Source organism: Melopsittacus undulatus, chromosome 7 (genome assembly GCF_012275295.1).
Source record: "Melopsittacus undulatus isolate bMelUnd1 chromosome 7, bMelUnd1.mat.Z, whole genome shotgun sequence".
Classification (NCBI taxonomy): Eukaryota; Metazoa; Chordata; class Aves; order Psittaciformes; family Psittaculidae; genus Melopsittacus; species Melopsittacus undulatus.
Genome location: NC_047533.1, coordinates 1715563 through 1735923, shown reverse-complemented (window position 1 = coordinate 1735923; position 20361 = coordinate 1715563). Strand labels below are relative to the sequence as shown.

The following is a 20361-nucleotide window of genomic DNA, read 5'->3' as shown; positions in this document are numbered from 1 at the left end:
GCGGTGGCTTGGGGTGATGAGTGTGGCTGGAGCACGGGGGGCAAGGTCTGTGGTCCACAGCAGCCGGGTGAGGAGATGCTGGTGCAGGGCTCAGGTGCTCGTCCATGCTGCCACCTTCCACATAGGCACTCTGAAGGGTTCCTGCCACCCTATAGCTGACAAGGACTGCTCATCATTCCCATAGAGGCCATAGAGCATCCTTGTGTGGCTCCTGAGCTGGGCAGGATTCCTGAGGAGAGGAATGAGCCATTGCCACGACAGGCTCGGGAATGAGCCTGCTCATTAATATGTGTGCCTGTGACTACTGGGGCAGTCTCCAAGGAGACTCTTCCCACCATCCCTATGAAATCTGCACAGGACCACTATTTGCCAACCATCTGACTTGCTAATTGCAGCTCTCCATTGACCAAAGCACCCATCTGGGTTGCTGGGAGTCCAGTTGCTGGTTCCCCATAGGGAATCAGTCTCTGTGCCTCTTTCCCCCATCGCCTTATCCCTGTATGGAAGGACACGGAACCTCCTTGGAACACCGCAAGGAAGAGGTGACTTCCCCATGGCAGGAGCCTGCGGGAGCCGAGGGATGCTCAGGCTGGGGAGATGGAGCTCTTTAATAAGGAGATGAGGAGGAGGAGGAGACGCTACTCCCTTCTAGACACCACAGATGATTCGAGGCACACTTGGCAGCGAGTCAGGCACAGAATCGGTGCGTTCTGTTCATTAAGGAGCGACTGTCACTTGTAGCAACAGTTAGAAGCCGTTTGGAGGGCTATGGCAGGATGTTAATGATGGGATGTGTGTGTGTGAGTGAGTGAGAGGGAGCTCAGCCGTCCCCTCCTCACTGCCACCCCTGGGGGATGAGCTGGGTGCGTTAACCCTCACCCTGCTGTGGAACACCCTTAGGACCGTGTCCTTTGGGTTGTGCTGTCAATGGTGTTGGGGATCATTCCCCTTCTCTTCTGGAGTGGGTTTATTCCTTTCCTCCGCTCTCATTGCACAACCCATCCGAGCTGTTCCTGTTCATCTCTAGGTCAGGTGTAGTTGTCATGAGGTTGGTGAGACACTGGAATGGGTTGGCCAAGAGAGTTGTGAATGCTCCATCCCTGGCAGTGTTCAAGGCAGGGCTTGGAGCAGCTGCTCCAGTGGAAGGGGTCCCTGCCCATGGCAGGGTTGGGACTGGATGAGCTGTCAGGTCCTTTCCAACCCAAACCATTCCATGATTTCCCTCATCTTGACCTTGGGGTTTGCCACCAAACTTCACTCCCCAGTTCTGGGTAACAACATGGGTGTGAGCCCAAGGGATCTGCAGCCCTTAAACATCCCAATCCTTGTCTATCCATGCATTTCCCATTCCATTCCATGGCTCATTGCAGGGGTTTATCTGTTCCTAGGATCTCGGTGTGATAAAGGATGCTTTGCTTGCCTTGGAAGGGATTAGCGATGCTGTCTAAACTCCAGCCATAGCCCCGTGTGATGCCAGCACTTGTTCTCCTCTGGAGCACTGGCTGGGAGCAGCTCTGGGGCTGCCTAAGGGGAGGTTGGCCTAAAACTGGGGCTGGAAGGGATGCAGGGACTGAGGAAACAAGGAGAAGTTGTGTGCGAGGAACAAACCCCTTGGAGAGCAAACTGGGATCTGGTTCCGAGGAGCTTGGGGTGGTTTCCTCCCCCTGGCCCCACATTGGGAGCTCCTGAAATCCCCTTTTCCCTTCCCATATCTTGGGGTTTCCTTGCTCTCCGGGCAGTGAGTTCTGTCAAGTCACCTTTATTGGGGTTTCTTTGCTCAAAGAGCCTTTCTCGCAGTGGAAATGGGCTATTTTTAGGTGAAAGATGAAATGAGGACTCTTAGGCTTGAGAATGTGTGAGAAGGGCTTAATTTCCTGATGGGTTGCTCTAATTTGTGAGCTATACCCTATTTTCCTTAAGGATTTCAGTGCTTCCTCTTGTGAAGCCGGAGCTCCATGTGTGTTCCTGCTGCTCTGGGGTCTGTGCCTGCACTCCAGGTATTTACCCTGGGTGAAAGCTGTGCTTGTTCTATCAGAGGAAACCTTAACAACAAGGCTCTAAATAGGATGTGGGCACTGCTGTTTGCTGCCCAGGGGGGTTAAATCCTGACGCTTTTATTGGGGTCAGCCCTCTATAAAGTACTATGGGGTTGTCTTGGTTGGTGCAGGACTTCACAAGCACACACAAGGAGTGTGGTGGCTCCTTCCCAGCTGAGGCTGGGGGTGTTCCTCTCAACAAGCACAACTCAAGGGCATACAAAGGAGGTGCTGATCTTGGATCCTTCCAAGGAAGGAGATGGAAGTAAAGGGGAATAAACCCAAACCATCCCCATAAGCATCTCCCATCCCTTGCCCAGCTCAGTGAATGGTCCTGGAGCACATGGTGGGCTCAGGAGGGTTCATTCTATGGGTCCCAGGAGCTGTTTCTGTCCCTGCACCATCAACAGCATGGTGGGGATGTGCTGCTTCAGAGCCTGGCCTTGCAGAGGGTTTAAATGCTGGAACTTAGCACACGATCATCTCAGAACTGGCTCAGGAGGACTCAGTGCTAAAAAGTGTCATTTCCTGCTCTTCCTATGCTTTAATCTGGTGAGTTTAGAGCCCAGCTAGGGTTCATTGATCCTCTTATCGAAACCAGGTGTCCAAGATAACCCTTGCAGTAACACACAGATGAAGGTGTTGTTAAGGATGTTGCTCCTCTCTCAGGAGCCTCATGCCTCACAGCTTGCACACTGTGGTTGCTAAAGGCCCAGTTACAGGCAGCAGGAGGAACCAGAGCTGTGCTGCACTGGGAGCACAGAGATGTCTCCTTGTGCTGCTCGGTGTGAGGTTATTTTCCACTTCAAGAAAGGGAATGGAGCTCCTCTCTCCTAAAGAGGCATCACTGCCACAGCATCCCAGCCTGGTTTGGGTTGGAAGGGACTTTGGAGCCCCCTCCAGCTCCAACCCCTGCCACGGGCAGGGACCCCTTCCACTGGAGCAGCTGCTCCAAGCCCCTGTGTCCAACCTGGCCTTGAGCACTGCCAGGGATGGGGCAGCCACAGCCTCTCTGGGCACCCTGTGCCAGCGCCTCAGCACCCTCCCAGGGAACAGCTTCTGCCTAAGAGCTCAGCTCAGTCTCCCCTCTCTTAGGCAGGTTCAAGCCATTCCCCTTGGCCTGTCCCTACAGGCCCTTGTCCCAAGCCCCTCTCCAGCTTTCCTGCAGCCCCTTTAGGCACTGGAGCTGCTCTGGGCTCTCCCCTTGAGGAGCCTTCTCTTGTCCAGGCTGCCCCAGCCCAGCTCTCTCAGCCTGGCTCCAGAGCAGAGCTGCTCCAGCCCTCGCAGCAGCTCCATGGCCTCCTCTGGCCTCTCTCCAGCACCTTGGTTCACAAGTGCTCCAGCTCTTGTCTATGGCAGCTCCATCCCAGTGTGTACAAGCAGCTTGGGATGGGTTGGAATGTGCTAAGTGCCATTTGCTCTCCCCAGACCCTGAGGATGTGCTGACCCTGTTCATCCCATACAATTCCCTGGCTCCTGCAAGCGGGTGCTTGGAGGTGAATTGCAGAGCAGGGCAGGTAATGCAGACACCTTTGGGGTGGATGTTTATGTGCTGACTGCACAGAACCTGCCCCAAAAGCCGTTCCTTTGCCTTCTTCCATCTCTATCACTGGTTCTAAACAGGGAATTTGTTTGTCTCTTGTCTTACAAGACACAAACCCCACCTAACACCAGTGAAAGGTTTCCATGCTGCTTCCTGGTGCATTCCCATTCATGCTCAGACCCATCCCTGCAGGTGCCTGCAGGTCCTGAGGTGCAGGAGCTACTCCTAACTCCATACTGGTTCTTTGATGTTTAAAGACAAACAGCATCAAACAGAGTCCATGGCCTTAACCCCAGCTTACGCTGGGCTGGGCTGCAGCCTGAGTGCAGTTGCACAGCTCTGCTGCCTGGCCCCTTGCTCCACAGCTCCAATCCCTTGCTTTGCTTTGGGGCAGCTGAAATCTCTTCCTAATTAATCTCAAGCTGACGTAAACCTGAGGTTTTTAGCTCAAAAACAGAAAGAAAAACCAACCCCAGATCTGCTGCCTCTTGCTCCGGCTTTAATTAAACCCTGTTTGAAAGCACACTGCAATTAAATCAGTGCGAGTTGTATCTCCTGCTCTTCCCAGGCTGGCCCACTGGTGAGGAACCACACGATTCCAGAGCGGTTTGGGTTGGAAGGGACCTTAAATCCCATCCAGCTCCATTGCAATGGGCAGGGACCCCTTCCACTGCAGCAGCTGCTCCAAGCCCCTGTGTCCAACCTGGCCTTGAGCACTGCCAGGGATGGGGCAGCCACAGCTTCTCCATTCAACCCATCCCAGTGTCCCAGCACAGGGAAGAGCTTCCTGAGATCTCACCTTAATCTCCCCTCTTTAAGGTGCTTGCTAATGGTCACTTACCTGGCTCGCACTGCTCTTCTTTACACTGCTTGAGCCTTCAAGGAGTAGTTTCCTCCTAGTCATTATCCGGGAATCAGCTGGATCTGGGATGTGCTTTAGTAGCTGGATCTGGGATGTGCTTTAGTAGCTGGATCTGGGCTGTGCAGCTCCCATCCTCACTCTGAGCTGCTGTGCCATACAAGGGAATTAATATTCCCAGCCGCTTTGCAGGACTTCTTCTTGCTGCAGGCTGGTGAGAAGTGGTCCTAAAATAGCTGCCATTAATCACAGGGAATTTGTGTTATTCGCTTGGCTTCCAGATAAGTGTTTACTACAGCAGATGTTGCAGGGATCCAGTGGTGGAAAGGCCATGGGTGGATAGGTGGGAGCTGAAGGTCAAACATCCGGGTGTCCTGTCGGCTTCATCGCTGCATGAGGGTGATGGCCAGAGCTGGAAATGATCCTCTTGGAAAGGAACCATCCTGGATCCTCACTTATATCTGGGTCTGGATGACTGCAGTGAGCTGCAGAGCTGCTGATGTGCTCATCACTGAATGGTGCCTGGTTCTTCCCGTGCCACAGGGCTTGATCCTTTCATAGAGCCCTGGAATCCCAGGTTGGAATGACCTCAGGGATCATCTGGTCCAACCTTTCCAGGCACAGCATGACCCAGACTGGATGCCCCAGCACCTGTGTCCATCACTCCCTGTCCTTTCCATGGGACTCCTTGTCCAAAGGGAGTCTCCATCTTCTTTGAGCCACCCTTTAGATACTGGAACAATCTCACCCCATTCACTTGTCCCAACAACTGTTGGTTTGCTGGATGGGTGCAGAGTTGGTGTGTTGAGTTCAAACCTTGTAGGGAGGTGGCAATCCCTTGCTTTTCCCTTATTAGATGATAATGGGCATTGATTGATGGAGAAAGGATGGAGGATAAAGGGTTGGAAGGAGGTATGGGAAAAGAAAGACATTCATGTAAGACATACAGCAGATGATAATCATGGAATCCCAGACTGGTTTGTGATGGAAGCACTCATCCACTTCCAACCCCTTCCACTGGAGCAGCTGCTCCAAGCCCCTGTGTCCAACCTGGCCTTGAGCACTGCCAGGGATGGGGCAGCCACAGCTTCTCTGGGCACCCTGTGCCAGCGCCTCAGCACCCTCACAGGGAACAGCTTCTGCCTCAGAGCTCAGCTCAGTCTCCCCTCTCTTGGGCAGGTTCAAGCCATTCCCCTTGGCCTGTCCCTACATGCCCTTGGCCAAAGGACAAACCATGGCTGTATCTTTGCTCCAGGGCTGTACAGTCATGGTAGATACTGCTGCTTGGGTGGCCTGAGCAGTGAAGGATGGAGTGATGATGCTCAGATGCAGCCTTAAGGACACAACTTTGCTCTTGATTTGAATCTGCTCCCATTTTAGGTGGTTTTCAGAGAGACCACAGCATAGGGAGCTGCTCATGTGGAAAATGAGCTTCTCCTTCATCCGAGGCTAAAACACCCACAACAAATTGTGTTTAAACTCTTACTCCTCTGGTTTTGGGTCTGTGTTTGCCATGGCACAGTGTATGGTACCATGAAAGGACCTTGAGATGTTGTAGGTGTAGAGCTGGGGACTTCCACCATCCCACTCTGCCACTCCTCTCACCTCCATCTAGCTCTCCCTGTCCAAGACTGACCTTGGTTTGCTCCTTTTCATCCGGGTTTTATGATCTCTGCACATGATGGGATGAAGCAGGATGGGGATAATGCTTTTCTTTACCAATTAGAATCTTTTCTTCCCCAGTTCCTTCCTTGACAAAGCTGCTCCCTTTAAAACCCAGGCCTGGAAGTGGGATGGAAGGAGGCTCAATGCAGTGGCCTCATTTGGAGAGACTTGGACTAACCTAATGGCTTATCTTCTGCTGTCCCGCAGTGGTGATGAGGGATGCTGAGCTACCTCTGAGTGTGCTGAGGGTAAATCACTGCTGTGGGACTGCAGCTCCTCCTGTTCCTTGGAATCTAGGATAGAGACCAGGCTTTGATCCGTGTGATGAAGATTGAGGCTTAGGGTGACAACAGCTTTCTGCTGGAAGGGCTGGGTTGTGGTTGAGCACCAGAACACCATTCATGGGAGGCTTCTTAGAGGGGTAACAAGGAGAAGCACCTTTGTGTGAGTGCATCATAGAGAGCTCGTGGTAGTGCAAAACCAAAGTGGAAACCACAGCTGAGGAGCTGGCTCTTGTTGCCTGCTCTAGGGAAGGGAGGATGGACTCAACCATGGGTCTCCCCACTCACCCTGCCCCACTGAGCTGTGCTGTCCTTCAGACAGGCTGGAGAGGTGGGCAAGAGGAACCTTTGGAACAGCAAAGGCAAGTGCAGGGTCCTGCCCCTATGCAGCAATAACCCCATGCACCAGAACAGGCTGGGAAGGAGAAAGGGGCCTGATGGCCATGGAGTTGTCCATGGGCTGACAGTGTCCTGGGCTGCATAAGGAAGAGCATTGCCATCAGGTTGAGGGAGATGATCCTTCCTCTCCTCAGCACTGGTGAGCTGGGTCCCCAGTACAAGGCAGACCTGGAGCTCCTGGAGCAAGTCAGTGAAGGGCTTCTGGAATGATTCAGGATCTGGAGCATCTCTCCTATGAGGAAAGGCTGAGGGAGCTGGGGCTGTTCAGGCTGGGGAGGGCTCAGGGATATCAATGTACAGAAGTACCTAAAGGGAGGATGGGGCCAGACTCCTCCTGGTGATGCCAGGCGATAGGATGAGAGGTGATGGAATACACTCAAACATTGGAAGTTCCACCTGAGCATGGGAAGAACTTCGTTACTGTGAGGATACGTGAGGATAAGTATCCCTAAGGATAGGGATAAGTTGCCCAGAGAGGCTGTGAAGTCTCCTTCCCTGGAGATAATCAAGAGTCATCTGGGCCCCATCCTGAGCAATGTGCTCTGGGTGACCCTGCTGGAACAGGGACATTGAATGACCTTAAGGTCCTTTCCAACCCCAACACTTCTATTGCCCTCAGTGCCATGGGTTAGTGGTGGATGTGGCAGTCCTGGGGTAATGGTTGGACTTGATGATCTTAAAGGTCTTTTCCAACCCACTTGACTTTATGCTTGGCCTCAATGACCACCAATGGTCCCTTCCAGCCTCAACCATTCTGTGTTCTCATTTAAGCCCCCTACTTAAACTGCTCTGAATTCCCTGTGCTGTTTGGCATTGAGCAAGCACAGAAGGATGGGCAGTGGGAGAGGGATGATGGTACGTGGGAGCTGGGGATAACGTGAGGAGGGCCCAGGTGACTCATGGCTTAGTCATGGCACTGCCTGCACCACTGGCAGCAGTCATGTGGAGGACAGTGGCATCTGCAGATGGTTTTAGACTGAAAACCAAAGGAAGGCAGCAAAGCATCAAGCCCACAAAAGAACTGGTGCTCATGAAACCAATGCTGATTCAAACCCACAACACTTCATTTCTGAAGCTGGTTTGTTCAATTGTGGGGTTTTCTTTTCTCTCTTTAGTGGAGAACATGGCAAACCAACAGCAGAGGGTTCTGTGAGGAGCTGAGGATGGAGTGTTGGAAAGTGAGGTCCTGGGAGCTGCTGTTACAGAGGCAGTTCTGCCTGAGGATGTAGGCAGCGTTATTGGTATTCCTCTTGATGGCTCAGTGGAGAGGAACCAGCGTGTTTGATGAACTGATGCCAGGCTGTGATTAAATGCCATTCTCACTGCTGTGTGCATGTTCTGCTCCTTTATTTATAGCCCATTTCTGCATGACAAACACAAAGGGGTTTGCTGCACGTGGCTGGAGAGCACCCAGGGCAAAGGGGGCTCAATAGCAAAGAGTACATGGAGGTCCATCCATGAGCAGTGTCCTTTCTGCATCCGCAATGGGCTGCAGGGGAGAAGCCATGGGAGGGATAGAGGAGCTGCTGGACCAGGCTCTGGTCTGTTTGGCATTGCTGGTGTCCAGATGAGGGTTCAGGCTCTGGTGATGATGGCACTTGGCCTATATCTGCATCCAGGTGGAAGGATCCAGACTGGTGTCTGAGTGAGAGATGGGATGGAGCAGCCCTGAGGAGCAGCTCCCCATGACCCAGCTTCAGTGAGCACTTGAGCCCAGAACCCCCCCGTGTGCTGGGCTGCACCCCCAGAGCGTGAGCAGCAGCTCAGGGAGGGGATCCTGCCCTTCTGCTGTGCTCTGGGGAGACCCCAGAGCAGCTCCAGTGCCTAAAGGGGCTGCAGGAAAGCTGGAGAGGGGCTTGGGACAAGGGATGTAGGGACAGGCCAAGGGGAATGGCTTGAACCCGTTTATTCCCTTGTTGAGACTTTCAACTCTTTTAGGCCATTTGAAAATGTAATTTCACAAACCTTTGTTCCAGTGGGGTACAGGGGGAGGGGTTTCTTCACACACCCCCCAAATCAGGGACTCTGTGAGATGGGTGTTGGAGGGAATGAGGACAAGCAGCATGGGGACAGGCTTAAAGACATCAAAGGGTGGGAATCCTATTGACTTAGAGATCTGGAGCTGTGCCTTGGGCATCACCCGAGAGCCCCATAGGGAAGCAGACAACATTGTATTTGGTGTGAAAAAGGAAAGGATTTTAGCAGCTTGATAGTATCCCTTTATTATAATATCTATATTAGTATCCTGCTAGTAGCAACGCTGCTATTAGCAGGGTCCAAGGCATCATCTTTTCCTTCTTATTTCCTATCCCAAATTACAGCTGAATAGCTTCTATTGTACATAGTTTTTTGTCGCTATTTAGGAGGCAATAAAACCTTTCTCTTCATTCATTTCTAACTGAACACGTTTTGTTCTTTCCCTTGTTTTCCAGACTTCATTTTATGGCAGATTCAGGCACTTCTTGGACATCATCGATCCGCGCACTCTCTTTGTGACCGAGGTAATGTATATGCACCTTGTTGTCTGAAAGCCCTGTTTATTAGCCAGCTTCAGATTGGAAACAATCTCTTCTGTGAAGAGCAGGAGTAATGAAGCCAGGTTTCCAGTGGGTTTGTGTCTCACAGCTGATTGATTGCCCAACGGAGCTCTGTTCAAGCCGTAGCCCTGACTTGCTTTTGATTAGACATCAGGGAATCCACACCAGTCAGTCTGTCCCATCTCCCTCCTGTAACTGGTGAGATCCTCCACTGGTTCCAGTCAAATTTGATAGGGATTTAGTCTTCTTAGAAGGAAACTTCCTACAATCTTTATGGAATAGAATGCAGGTGAGTAGATGAGGGAGTAAATAGTAATTCTCATGAAGGGAGAGCATTCACACTGCAGTTTTTCTGTCCCTGTACTCAGGAAGACCTTATCTGTATGAGGTGGTGTAGTTTTTCCTTAACATGGGTTTCCTTAACCCTTAATGGGTTTCTGGCCCATTTATGTTCTGTCCAGCTTTACTGCATTTCCCTGCTCTCACAAAGCAGTTGTGGGGAATCCTTTAGAAGAAGGATTTCAACCGGTGATCTTCAGTTCTGCTCTGACCAGAAAACTCTGGAGTTTGCTTCCAGTGAAGGGAAATTCCTTTTTCCTTTTCCTTTACTGCATTTTAGTATAAATGTGGAAGCAAAGGGAACTGAGGCACTCATTGTAGCTGATGGTCAGCTGAGGCTGCTTCCTTCTGCGCTGTGATGGTGGTGGGGGTTAAAATGTGGACTTTAGATCCTGACAGGATCTGTAGATCTTGTACCTTAAAATGTGTCCTGTATGTATACATGTATATATGAAGACAGGCTGAGAACATTGGGGCTGTTCAGCCTGGAGAAGAGAAGCTGCATGGGGACCTCAGAGCAGCTTCCAGTGTCTGAAGGGGGCTACAAGGATGCTGGTGAGGGACTGTTCATTAGGGACTGTAGTGACAGGACAAGGGGTGATGGGCTCAGACTGAAACAGGGGAAGCTCAGGTTGGAGATAAGGCAGAAGCTGTTCCCTGGGAGGGTGCTGAGGTGCTGGCACAGGGTGCCCAGAGAAGCTGTGGCTGCCCCATCCCTGGCAGTGCTCAAGGCCAGGTTGGACACAGGGGCTTGGAGCAGCTGCTCCAGTGGAAGGGGTCCCTGCCCGTGGCAGGGGTTGGGACTGGGTGAGCATTAAGGTCCCTTCCAACACAAACCCTTCCATAATAACAAGAAGCTGTTTGGTGTCCTTTGCTAATTGAGGTGGCAAATTAAACTCCATGAAGGGTTTGATGAGGAAGCAGCAGTTTATGGAGAGCTCCTTCCCACTGACAGATGGCTGCATCTTCCAGACCCGGGGTTCTCGGGGAACAAATAATCACTGTTTGTCTTGGAGGAGCTCACTAGCAAATGGGGGAAAAAAAGGGAGATAAATGAGTTTCTAATGAGAATGGAGGTTAATCCCATGGGAAATGTTATCATATGGGGGTTTTCTCCATGCTATTTTAATTGCTGTGTGTTACATCACCACATCCTACTGGTGGCTGTGTTTGGAGGAAGGATGAAGTGATCCCTCTGAGTGGGGGAAAGCAGGCACAGTGATACGGAGCATAATGAGTCTCAGTGACAGTCCTCTCTTAGTCATTCCTCTTTCAATAAAGCAAATCCTTAACACCATTAAAAACTTCCTTGTCTTTTAAAGGTTCTTGAGCATTAATATTCAAGGGATACATGTCCTTAAGGGATGCATCCTCAAGTGGATGGTGTCCATGACCATGGCAGGGGGTTGGAACTAGGTGAGCTTTAAGGTCCTTTCCAACCCAGACCATTCCCTGATTACATGGCAGAGGCAGTTGGAAGGCAGTTGCTCCAGTTTTATCTTTAGTGTAGATATAATGATCTGTATGAAGCTTACCTGCTAATTTTACTTGCTTTCTGAGTGCGTCTGATACTGAAACAAGGCACGAACCTCATGTCAATGGTGCAGGTCACCTCTAAAGAGGAGGTTTCCTCATGTGCTAATTCCTATCATAACTGGCTCCCAATGGAATCATCTTTGGCAGGAGCAAACGTGCAGCCTTCTCCCAACAAGCAGGAGTCATCCCAGAGGACAAACCCAACAAGTCCTGTCACTGAGACCATGAGGACCCCCTCAGTGGGTGTAATGCCTCTTTTCGAACAGTGTGAGCTTGAAATGGTTGGGATAATGCTTTTAATTGCTCTGTAATTAAGGTCCATTGGGAGAAGCAGTGTGGTCCAGCAGCTATTGGTAAGCCTAACATCTCCCATCTGACACGAGCCTGGCCAGACTGTTAACACTCCTTGGGAAGCTCTTCATGTGGAGCTGCTAATAATTGAGAGCCAAAGTGGAATAAGGATTCAAGTGAGCTCAGAGGGGCCGTGTGTTATCTGCTTCTGCTTCCTCTCATTGTTCAAAGCCGAAGTCTGCAGAGCATGGAGCATCTTGCATTCCCATATTTGGGTTTAAAATGGAAGCAGGATTAGATGTATGTTATTTATATGAACGATACCTTCTTACTCAGCAGATTGACTGTCTGTGTTTATTCAGTGTCACATCTGCTGGCTCTACTTGAACAAAAAGTTTCTGGCTCCTGTTGTCTGTCACTGTAGATCCAATACAATAGGGCCAGCTGGAGTCAAGTCTGCCGTATGTATCATCTATGGAGCAGCGAGACTAAATCAGGGATGGCTGAAGTTGCTGATGGCAGAGCACAGCTGGATTTTGGTGCCCCACATTGCATTCATAGTGCTGGTGGCCAGAAGACTCTTGCTTTGGTTCACATGCCAATAAGTCATCGTTGGTCTGAACCTGAAACCAGTGGAACTTGTAGTCACGGAACTGAGCATCACAGGGATAATGCAGCCTTGCAACCCCCATACAAGCTCCGTAAGAGCAGAGGGAGATGCCAACTGTCCCAGTGCACCCTGTCCCATCAGTGGGTTTTCTCTTAAAAACCTCGACTGCAGAACTTGACTCTCTCTTTGTGTTGATTCTGTAACAGTAATGTTGTAGTGCTACTGGCATAATGACTGTTATTACGGTCTGTATGTGCACATATGGGTTTCTGGAGGCAGCTCGAAGCCATGTGTAGGCATCAGTTGGGATCCAAGAGAAGACAAGGCACAGATCTTTCAGACAGAAACAGTGTGCCCTTGAGCACAGAGGACAAGGTGGAAAATCAGTGCAAGAGTTCACGTGCTGGATGGAGGTGTCCGATGCTTGTACGTGTGTACGGTTGTGTACAGTTGTCCTCCTGTCCCACCAGGGTGCTGGAGTGATGGCTGTGAGGGATTTGGGGTGATGACAAAGGGTTCTTGGAGGTGGCCATCAGCTCAGTGTGATGTGGGGTGGGACAAGGGGGAATGGCTTGAACCTGCCCAAGAGAGGGGAGACTGAGCTGAGCTCTTAGGCAGAAGCTGCTCCCTGGGAGGGTGCTGAGGCGCTGGCACAGGGTGCCCAGAGAAGCTGTGGCTGCCCCATCCCTGCAGTGCTCAAGGCCAGGTTGGACACAGGGGCTTGGAGCAGCTGCTCCAGTGGAAGGGGTCCCTGCCCATGGCAGGGGTTGGAGCTGGAGGAGCTTTAAGGTCCCTTCCATTCCAAACCATTCCATGATTCCTTGGTCTCTGGTCTTGTTCTTTATCCCCTTTCTTTGGCTGGCCAAACCGAACTCCTACGAATATGATCCTTTAGCAACTCTTCCTACAAAGACTGGAATTCTCCATTCTGCTGATGTTGTCCTGCAAACGTGCTCCAGGCAGTGACCTTCTAAGCCAGTGCCTGGTGGCCCAGGTCAGGACAGGTTACATCAGCTGTTTGAACTGAAACCTACAGCTTAGATCTAAGCTGGCTCATTCAAACTGAGTCAGGTGCTGGGTTTTGGCTGTAACCATAAACCCCATTGGCATGGGTCAGCGGTAGCCCTTTGCATGCTTCTCATGGGCTTAGTGAACTGAGCTGTGGTTAAAAAGCTGGGTCTACAGTGATACTAGAGAGGGACTTTTCATCAGGGGCTGTAGTGATAGAACAAGGGGTGATGGGTTCAAACTGGAACAGAGGAGATTTAGGTTTGATATAAGGTAGAAGTCCTCCCCTATGAGGGTGGTGAGGCACAGGCACAGGGTGCCCAAAGAAGTGATAAATGTTCCATCCCTGGCATGTTAAAGACCAGGTTGGACACAGGGCTTGGGTGACATGGTCTAGTGTGAAGCATCCCTGTCCATAGCAGGGGTTGGAGCTGGATGAGCTTTAAGGTCCCTTCCAACCCAAAGCACTCTGCTAATCTGTATTTTCCAGCTGTGTTCAGCACAAGGCAAGGATTGAGCCCCTTTCCTAAGAGTCACTCTTGGTGGGTAGCATTTCCCAAGTGGACACGGCTTGAGCTGCTGTGATGGAGCACCAAGGATGGAAGTTTGTGCTTCCGAATCCCTGAGCATGGTAGATCCCTGGCACTGCTTCTGGGTTTAGGTTTGTAAGAACATCCTCCGGGTGCAGATGGTCTGTCTAGCACCCTATTATGAGAGCTGAGACCCCATCACCCACCACGAGAAGTGCTCTAGTTTTGATGAGAAGAGGGGTATGAAGGAAATGATATCTACGAGGGAAAGCTGTGGCTGCATCTTTTTTTTAGGTGATGCTGTAAAAACTCCAGTGACACTTCTTCCTACAGGCAGCAGGAGAGAAATCAAGCAGCAATAAATATTGAAACAGTAGCACAACCTTGCAGAGAGACATCTTTTCCCCTGTTAAAATGGAAATGAAGTGGAATCTTAGACATGAGCACTAGCGCAATAATGCCGCGTCGTGCTGAAAGCAAAGGAGGGGAGCTTTGGTTGGCGTTTGGAGCTGTAATTCCCTATTCTTTTGGGCTTTTCCAGAAGGAAAACAAGGCACTTTTCCCTAAGGAATGTTGAGGCTGGGGGTTGGTCACTAAAACTACCTGACCCCTTCCAAGCCATGTGAAAAGCATCTTCTTAATGCAATCCTTGCGTTAACACTTTGCTTTCTGTGCCACTCTTTTGTCCACCTCGGGACCCATCAGCAGCGCTGGTTTAGGACTCCTTTCTTTGGGAAACTTCCCTTCTCTCCCCACGGAGCTGAAAGAGGAAATTCATGAAGACTGGGATTTTGAAAAGCAAAATCAGCCTTTTTTGTTTTCTGTTTGTTACCATACTCAACAAGATGGGATCTGGCCAGGGTTGTTATAGTAACTCCTAAGATTTCCTCAAGAGAAAGGGGAAAAAATAGAACACAGACCCATTCATCTCTTCCTTCCAGTTTTTCATTCAGAGCTACATGCTGTTCTGTGCAGATCATTTGCAAGGCACGCACTGGAGGTGAGCTCAGTCACAAACCCAGTAATGAGCACAAATGGCTCTCCAGAACATTGGGCTGGCATTCCTGGGTTCTTTGCTAGCTTGGGAGGCAAGAAGGGAATGTCTTCCCTGGATCTGTTGTTCATCCATCCAGCTTTTCAACGCAATATCATACGTGGTATGGTATGTATATGTGATAGCTGCAATATGTATGATATCCACAATATTATACAATTATATGTATATATACATACATCATGCTGGGTAATCCTAATAGGATGTTTTTAAGCAGCCATGAGGGCAAAGAGCTGCCAAGAGGAACTTCAAGAGGCTCACGTCCTGTTGTGACCTTGTGTCTTTGCTTTTCCTGCTGCATCCCGAGTCCTGTGCTCAGCTCTGGGCCCCTCACTACAGAGAGACCTTGAGGTGCTGGATTGGGGCCAGAGCAGGGCACTGGAGCTGATGCAGGGCCTGGAGCACAGTGTGATGGGGAATGGCTGAGGGACCTGGGGGGTTCAGATGGAGAAGAGAAGGCTCAGGGGGGACCTGATGGCTCCCTCCAAGTGCCTGCAGGAGGATGGAGCCAGGAGGGGCTGGGCTCTGCTCCCAAGGAACAAGGGATGGGCCAAGAGGAACCGGCCTCAAGCTGCACCAGGGCAGGTTTAGATGGAGCTGAGGAACAATTCCTGCCCCAGAGGGTGCTCAGGCATTGGAACAGGCTGCCCAGGGCAGGGCTGCAGGCACCGGCCCTGCAAGTGTTCACACAGCGTGGAGACGAGGCCTCAGTGCCATGGGTTAGTGCTGGCCTTGGCAGGGCTGGGAATGGTTGGACTGGATGAGCATAAAGGGCTTTTCCAACGTGGGTGATCCCATGATTCCTCACAGGTTGGAAATGCCTGAACCAGGCTAAAAGTCCCATTTGTTTCTCATATCTGCAGTGCTTACAGCTTTCCAGTATCAACCAATGCTCCTAACTGGTGTTTCATGTAGCTGGTCATTGCAGCCACCAAGCCCTGAAGGTCTTGCCCAGAAGAGCATAGCCATGTGTCCGTGCCATTGGATTTCATCCCATGTGCCCATTTCTCAAGGTCAGCATTGCTTCTGTATGAGATCCTGAGCTCTTCTGGAGGAAAGAGTGTGTCACCAGTGCTGCAGCACCATCCTCATTCCTAACTCTTGCTTTCTGTCCAGTGTTGGGAGGACTTGGCTCAAGTAAGGACTCAATTCTCTGTCAGGGATGTTTGATAGATGAGGAAAAGTATGACCAGTGACTGGCCTTACCCACTGAAGTGCTCAGAGCAAGAATACTTGTGCTCCTAAACAACGTAGGCTCCTTCTAGCAAATGATTCATGCATTCCCTCTATCACTTGCATATGATTTTTTATTAAGATAAGTTTGAATTTAAAGACAAATTTAGCATTTGTGTGCATAAGGGAAGGGGGCTTAGAGTTAAGACACTGATTTTTCTTGCTATGTAGAGTCATGGAATGGTTTGTGTTGGAAGGGACCTTAAAGCTCCTCCAGCTCCAACCCCTGCCATGGGCAGGGACCCCTTCCACTGGAGCAGCTGCTCCAAGCCCCTGTGTCCAACCTGGCCTTGAACACTGCCAGGGATGGGGCAGCCACAGCTTCTCTGGGCACCCTGTGCCAGCACCTCAGCACCCTCCCAGGGAACAGCTTCTGCCTAAGAGCTCAGCTCAGTCTCCCCTCTCTTGGGCAGGTTCAAGCCATTCCCCTTGGCCTGTCCCTCCATCCCTTGTCCCAAGCCCCTCTCCAGCTTTCCTGCAGCCCCTTTAGGCACTGGAGCTGCTCTGGGCTCTCCCCTTGAGGAGCCTTCTCTTGTCCAGGCTGCCCCAGCCCAGCTCTCTCAGCCTGGCTCCAGAGCAGAGCTGCTCCAGCCCTCGCAGCAGCTCCATGGCCTCCTCTGGCCTCTCTCCAGCAGCTCCATGTTTTTATGTTGGGATCAATGTGCACGAGACAATCTGAGTCAAAGGGGGAGCAAGTTCCAGGCCAGTGCATCCCGAAATAGGGCAGAAACCAGAACTATATCACTTGTTACCAGTGACACAGGGCTGTGAGCTTTGGTTGTTACCACTGACCCCAGCATCAGCACCCAACACGAGCGAGCCCCATCTCTGAGCCCACGTTGTGCCAAGAATGGAGTGTTTCACACAGGTCATCCCTCTCTGCTGCTGAGCCCTGTGTGGTGGCTTTGTACCCGCTCCACTTGTGCTCAGGAGGTGCTAATTGCTGCAAGAATAAAACCTCTAAAATACCAGGGCTGGAAATAGCTGGTGCTGCTGGTGTGAGCTGAGCCGGCATCAACCCCATGGCTCCGCTCCCAACCCGCTCCGCTCCGTGCAGGAATTGCCACTCTTCCATATGTCTGGAGCTGAATGTTTTCGGGACAATAGTCATTCAGTAATTGCTGCTTTCAGGTTGGCGTGAAGTGCTGGCGCTTCCAAGGAAACAACAAAGTACTCTTTGATGTTGGCATGAAAGGGGGGAAAGAAGTTTCCCTGCCACCGATCCCATAGATGCGAGCTCCTAATGAGCTGGGGATGCTTTGCCTTGTACACAGGAGGGATGTGAGAGCAGAGCTTTGGTGCCTCGCCACGGTCGCACTCCGAGCACAGGGTTTACATGAGCCACCATTGCTCTGTGGGTGATTTCAGACAAAATACCCTGTGTTTATGGGATGGCATCCAGGATTAATGCCAGCAAAGCTGCCACAACAGCAGGGCTAGTGCATCAAATCAAACCAAAGCCGATGTTACTCATCTGGGTGACAGATAACCCGCGGGAGGCTTTTGAACATGGTGAGCTGAGTGATTTGTTTGGCTTCAGATATTTGGGAGCCGTGATCTGGTGCTTCCTGCAGGCTTGGATAAGTGGATTTAACCCCCCTGAAGCTGCTCTTTGTATCCGGACTTGTTCCTCTTTGTCTTAGGTTAATCTCTGTTTAATTTGTACCTCTCTACTTCTGCCCTGTGGTTTGTTTTAGTGAGTTTTAATATATTTCAAGAAATACATTTATCTCATGTAGAATGTATCACAGAATCATAGAATAGTTAGGGTTGGAAAGGACCTTAAGATCATCCAGTTCCAACCCCCCTGCAATGGGCAGGGACACCTCACACTAAACCATAGCACCCAAGGCTCTGTCCAACCTGGCCTTGAACACTGCCAGGGATGGAGCATTCAGAGCCTCCCTGGGCAACCCATTCCAGTGCCTCAGCACCCTCACAGTAAAGAATTTCTTCCTTAGATCCAATCTAAACCTTTGCTGTTTAAGTTTCAACCCGTTACCCCTTGTCCTATCACTGCAGGCCCTAATGAACAGTCCCTCACCAGCATCCCTGTAGGTCCCCTTCAGATACTGGGAGCTGCTCTGAGGTCTCCATGACCTCACATGTGTGTGTATATATGGCTTGAACCTGCCCAAGAGAGGGGAGACTGAGCTGAGCTCTTAGGCAGAAGCTGTTCCCTGTGAGGGTGCTGAGGCGCTGGCACAGGGTGCCCAGAGAAGCTGTGGCTGCCCCATCCCTGGCAGTGTTCAAGGCCAGGTTGGACACAGGGGCTTGGAGCAGCTGCTCCAGTGGAAGGGGTCCCTGCCCGTGGCAGGGGTTGGAGCTGGATGGGATTTAAGGTCCCTTCCAACACAAACCATCCTATGACTCCATATACACTCTATAGTATATGTTATATATACTATAGTATCTATCTACACACAATGTATGTATTTCTGTAAATTATTATATCTGGTTCTTGAAAGCATTCTGCATACATAAACCACTCTTCAAGCACAGAACACTCCTTTATATTTCTCTATATATGGATAACTGTTTTGGGAGTACATTGATGATTTTGACAGGCTGGTAGCACGGCTCATGCCCTTGTGCTCCCTTGAACACATGGAATGTGTTCATTCTTCTATTTTATCACCATGTGAGGAAGATCTCGGTTTACTCGTGTGTGTGTTTGACTTGATGGTGATAGCCCAGTTCTAACTGCAGCAACGGCTGACGTTGGTGTTCTTAGAGAGGATATCACCCGTTGTGAGCCCCTGTCTGAATGAGTGCAGAACAGGCACCTTAAACAGGAACACAGGTCAGTGGGTCAGTGCAGTGGGATTCTGAGATCCATCTGAAGGGTATGAACATGCCATGGGGCTTCAGATAAATTGATTTCAGTGTGCAGTTACAAAGGGTGCTGTTACACTGCCTTGCAAGCTATTGTATGGTAGCTCCAGTGGAGCTGCTCTTTATAGCATCCCAGACTGGTCTGGACTGGACGAGACCTTAAAGCTCATCCAGTTCCATGGCCACGGGCAGGGACCCCTTCCACTGGAGCAGCTGCTCCAAGCCCCTGTGTCCAACCTGGCCTTGAACACTGCCAGGGATGGGGCAGCCACAGCTTCTCTGGGCACCCTGTGCCAGCGCCTCAGCACCCTCATGGGGCAGAATTATCTATTGCTCATCTTCAGTGTTTTCTACCTTGAAGTGAGAACTTTCATCTCCAGGGTTCATCAGAGCTCTGGGACCACACTGCAAACTCTGGTTTTTATGATGAGTTCCATAGACACAATACAAGGGGCAGGTTTTTGTCTTCTCTCTTTTATTTCTCCCTCCATACCACTCCTGCTCTTAGATACAAAACAGGACTGTGCCAGCCAGGAAATCCATGCATCCTTCTATAACATATGGTTAAAAGGGCCCATCATGAGGTTTCCGCTACAGAACACCTAATTCTAGGACATACATCCATTGCCCCATTAAAAGCATTCAGTGCAGATCTGCTCTTTCATTTGCAGAGTCGTCTGAAGGAAGCAGTGCAGTTGTTGGAGGATTACAAACATGGGACTTTGCCCCCTGGAGTCACCAACAAGGAGGTAAGAGGAAAAAGCCTTTGTTAAAGCTCTGCTCCTCTCTGTGGGGTAAAGCAGGGGGGATGAGGTGACATTTCGGGCTGTGCCTGCATCCCTGCAGGGCTTCTTTGATGTTTCTGCTGGTGAAATCCCTTCTCTTCTCTGCTTGGTTCATTGTTGACCTGTTCACTGTTGCTTCTGGTCCCCTGCAGCTCAACTGCCCCTTTGTTACAGTGAATTGGGGTTGTTCTGAAGTTCCTATGTTCTAAATGTTGCTGAGCAGCAGTGATAGCAGAGGGTTTCCATACAGACACACAGGTGTGCTGCTTTCAGCTGAAGAACACCTTCCTGTCCTGTAGGTTCTGGTACCAGCAGCTGTGAGGCATCAGCCTCATCTCCTGCTGTGTTCCCATTGGTTCTCATTGCTATTTCTTGATGGAAATGAATGTTGTTTGGGCTGTGTATAACCCTCTGGATGGCCCCGTGTTGTGGATTGTACCATCTGCAGGGGTACTTTGTGCTGGGTGATGTTCTTGCTCATGGGATGGAAGCTGAAGGATGTTGTGGATACCCCACTGATGGGGTTAGGCAGTTGCTGAGTAGTGTGAGTTTTGGTAGCATTTGATTCAGCTTTGGGACAGAGGGGTGGGCTGATGACGTCTCCAAGGCCCTGTCAGTCCTGTTCTATGGACTTTTGTCTGGTGTCTGCCTATATATGAACACATGAAACTTGTGAAAGTAGAGATAACTATTGCAGAGGCTGCTTTTTGAAGCAAAGGTCTTGACCTTCCTATGGGCATCACCTCAAACTCTTCTCCTTATCTGCCCCCATGTAGACTGATGGGGCTCTTTTGTGGTGTGAGTACATCCAAAAGACTCC

General features: G+C 50.6%; 1 protein-coding gene across 1 annotated transcript in view; it reads left to right on the top strand.

Moving 5' to 3' along the window:
* Positions 1–20361, top strand: part of SFXN5 (sideroflexin 5) — a 67699-nt gene that overhangs the window by 719 nt on the left and 46619 nt on the right. The window contains exons 2-3 of the mRNA XM_034064722.1: positions 9216–9284; positions 19428–19505. Of these exons, the coding sequence (XP_033920613.1) occupies positions 9216–9284; positions 19428–19505 (147 nt within the window). The remainder of the gene's footprint in view (positions 1–9215; positions 9285–19427; positions 19506–20361) is intronic.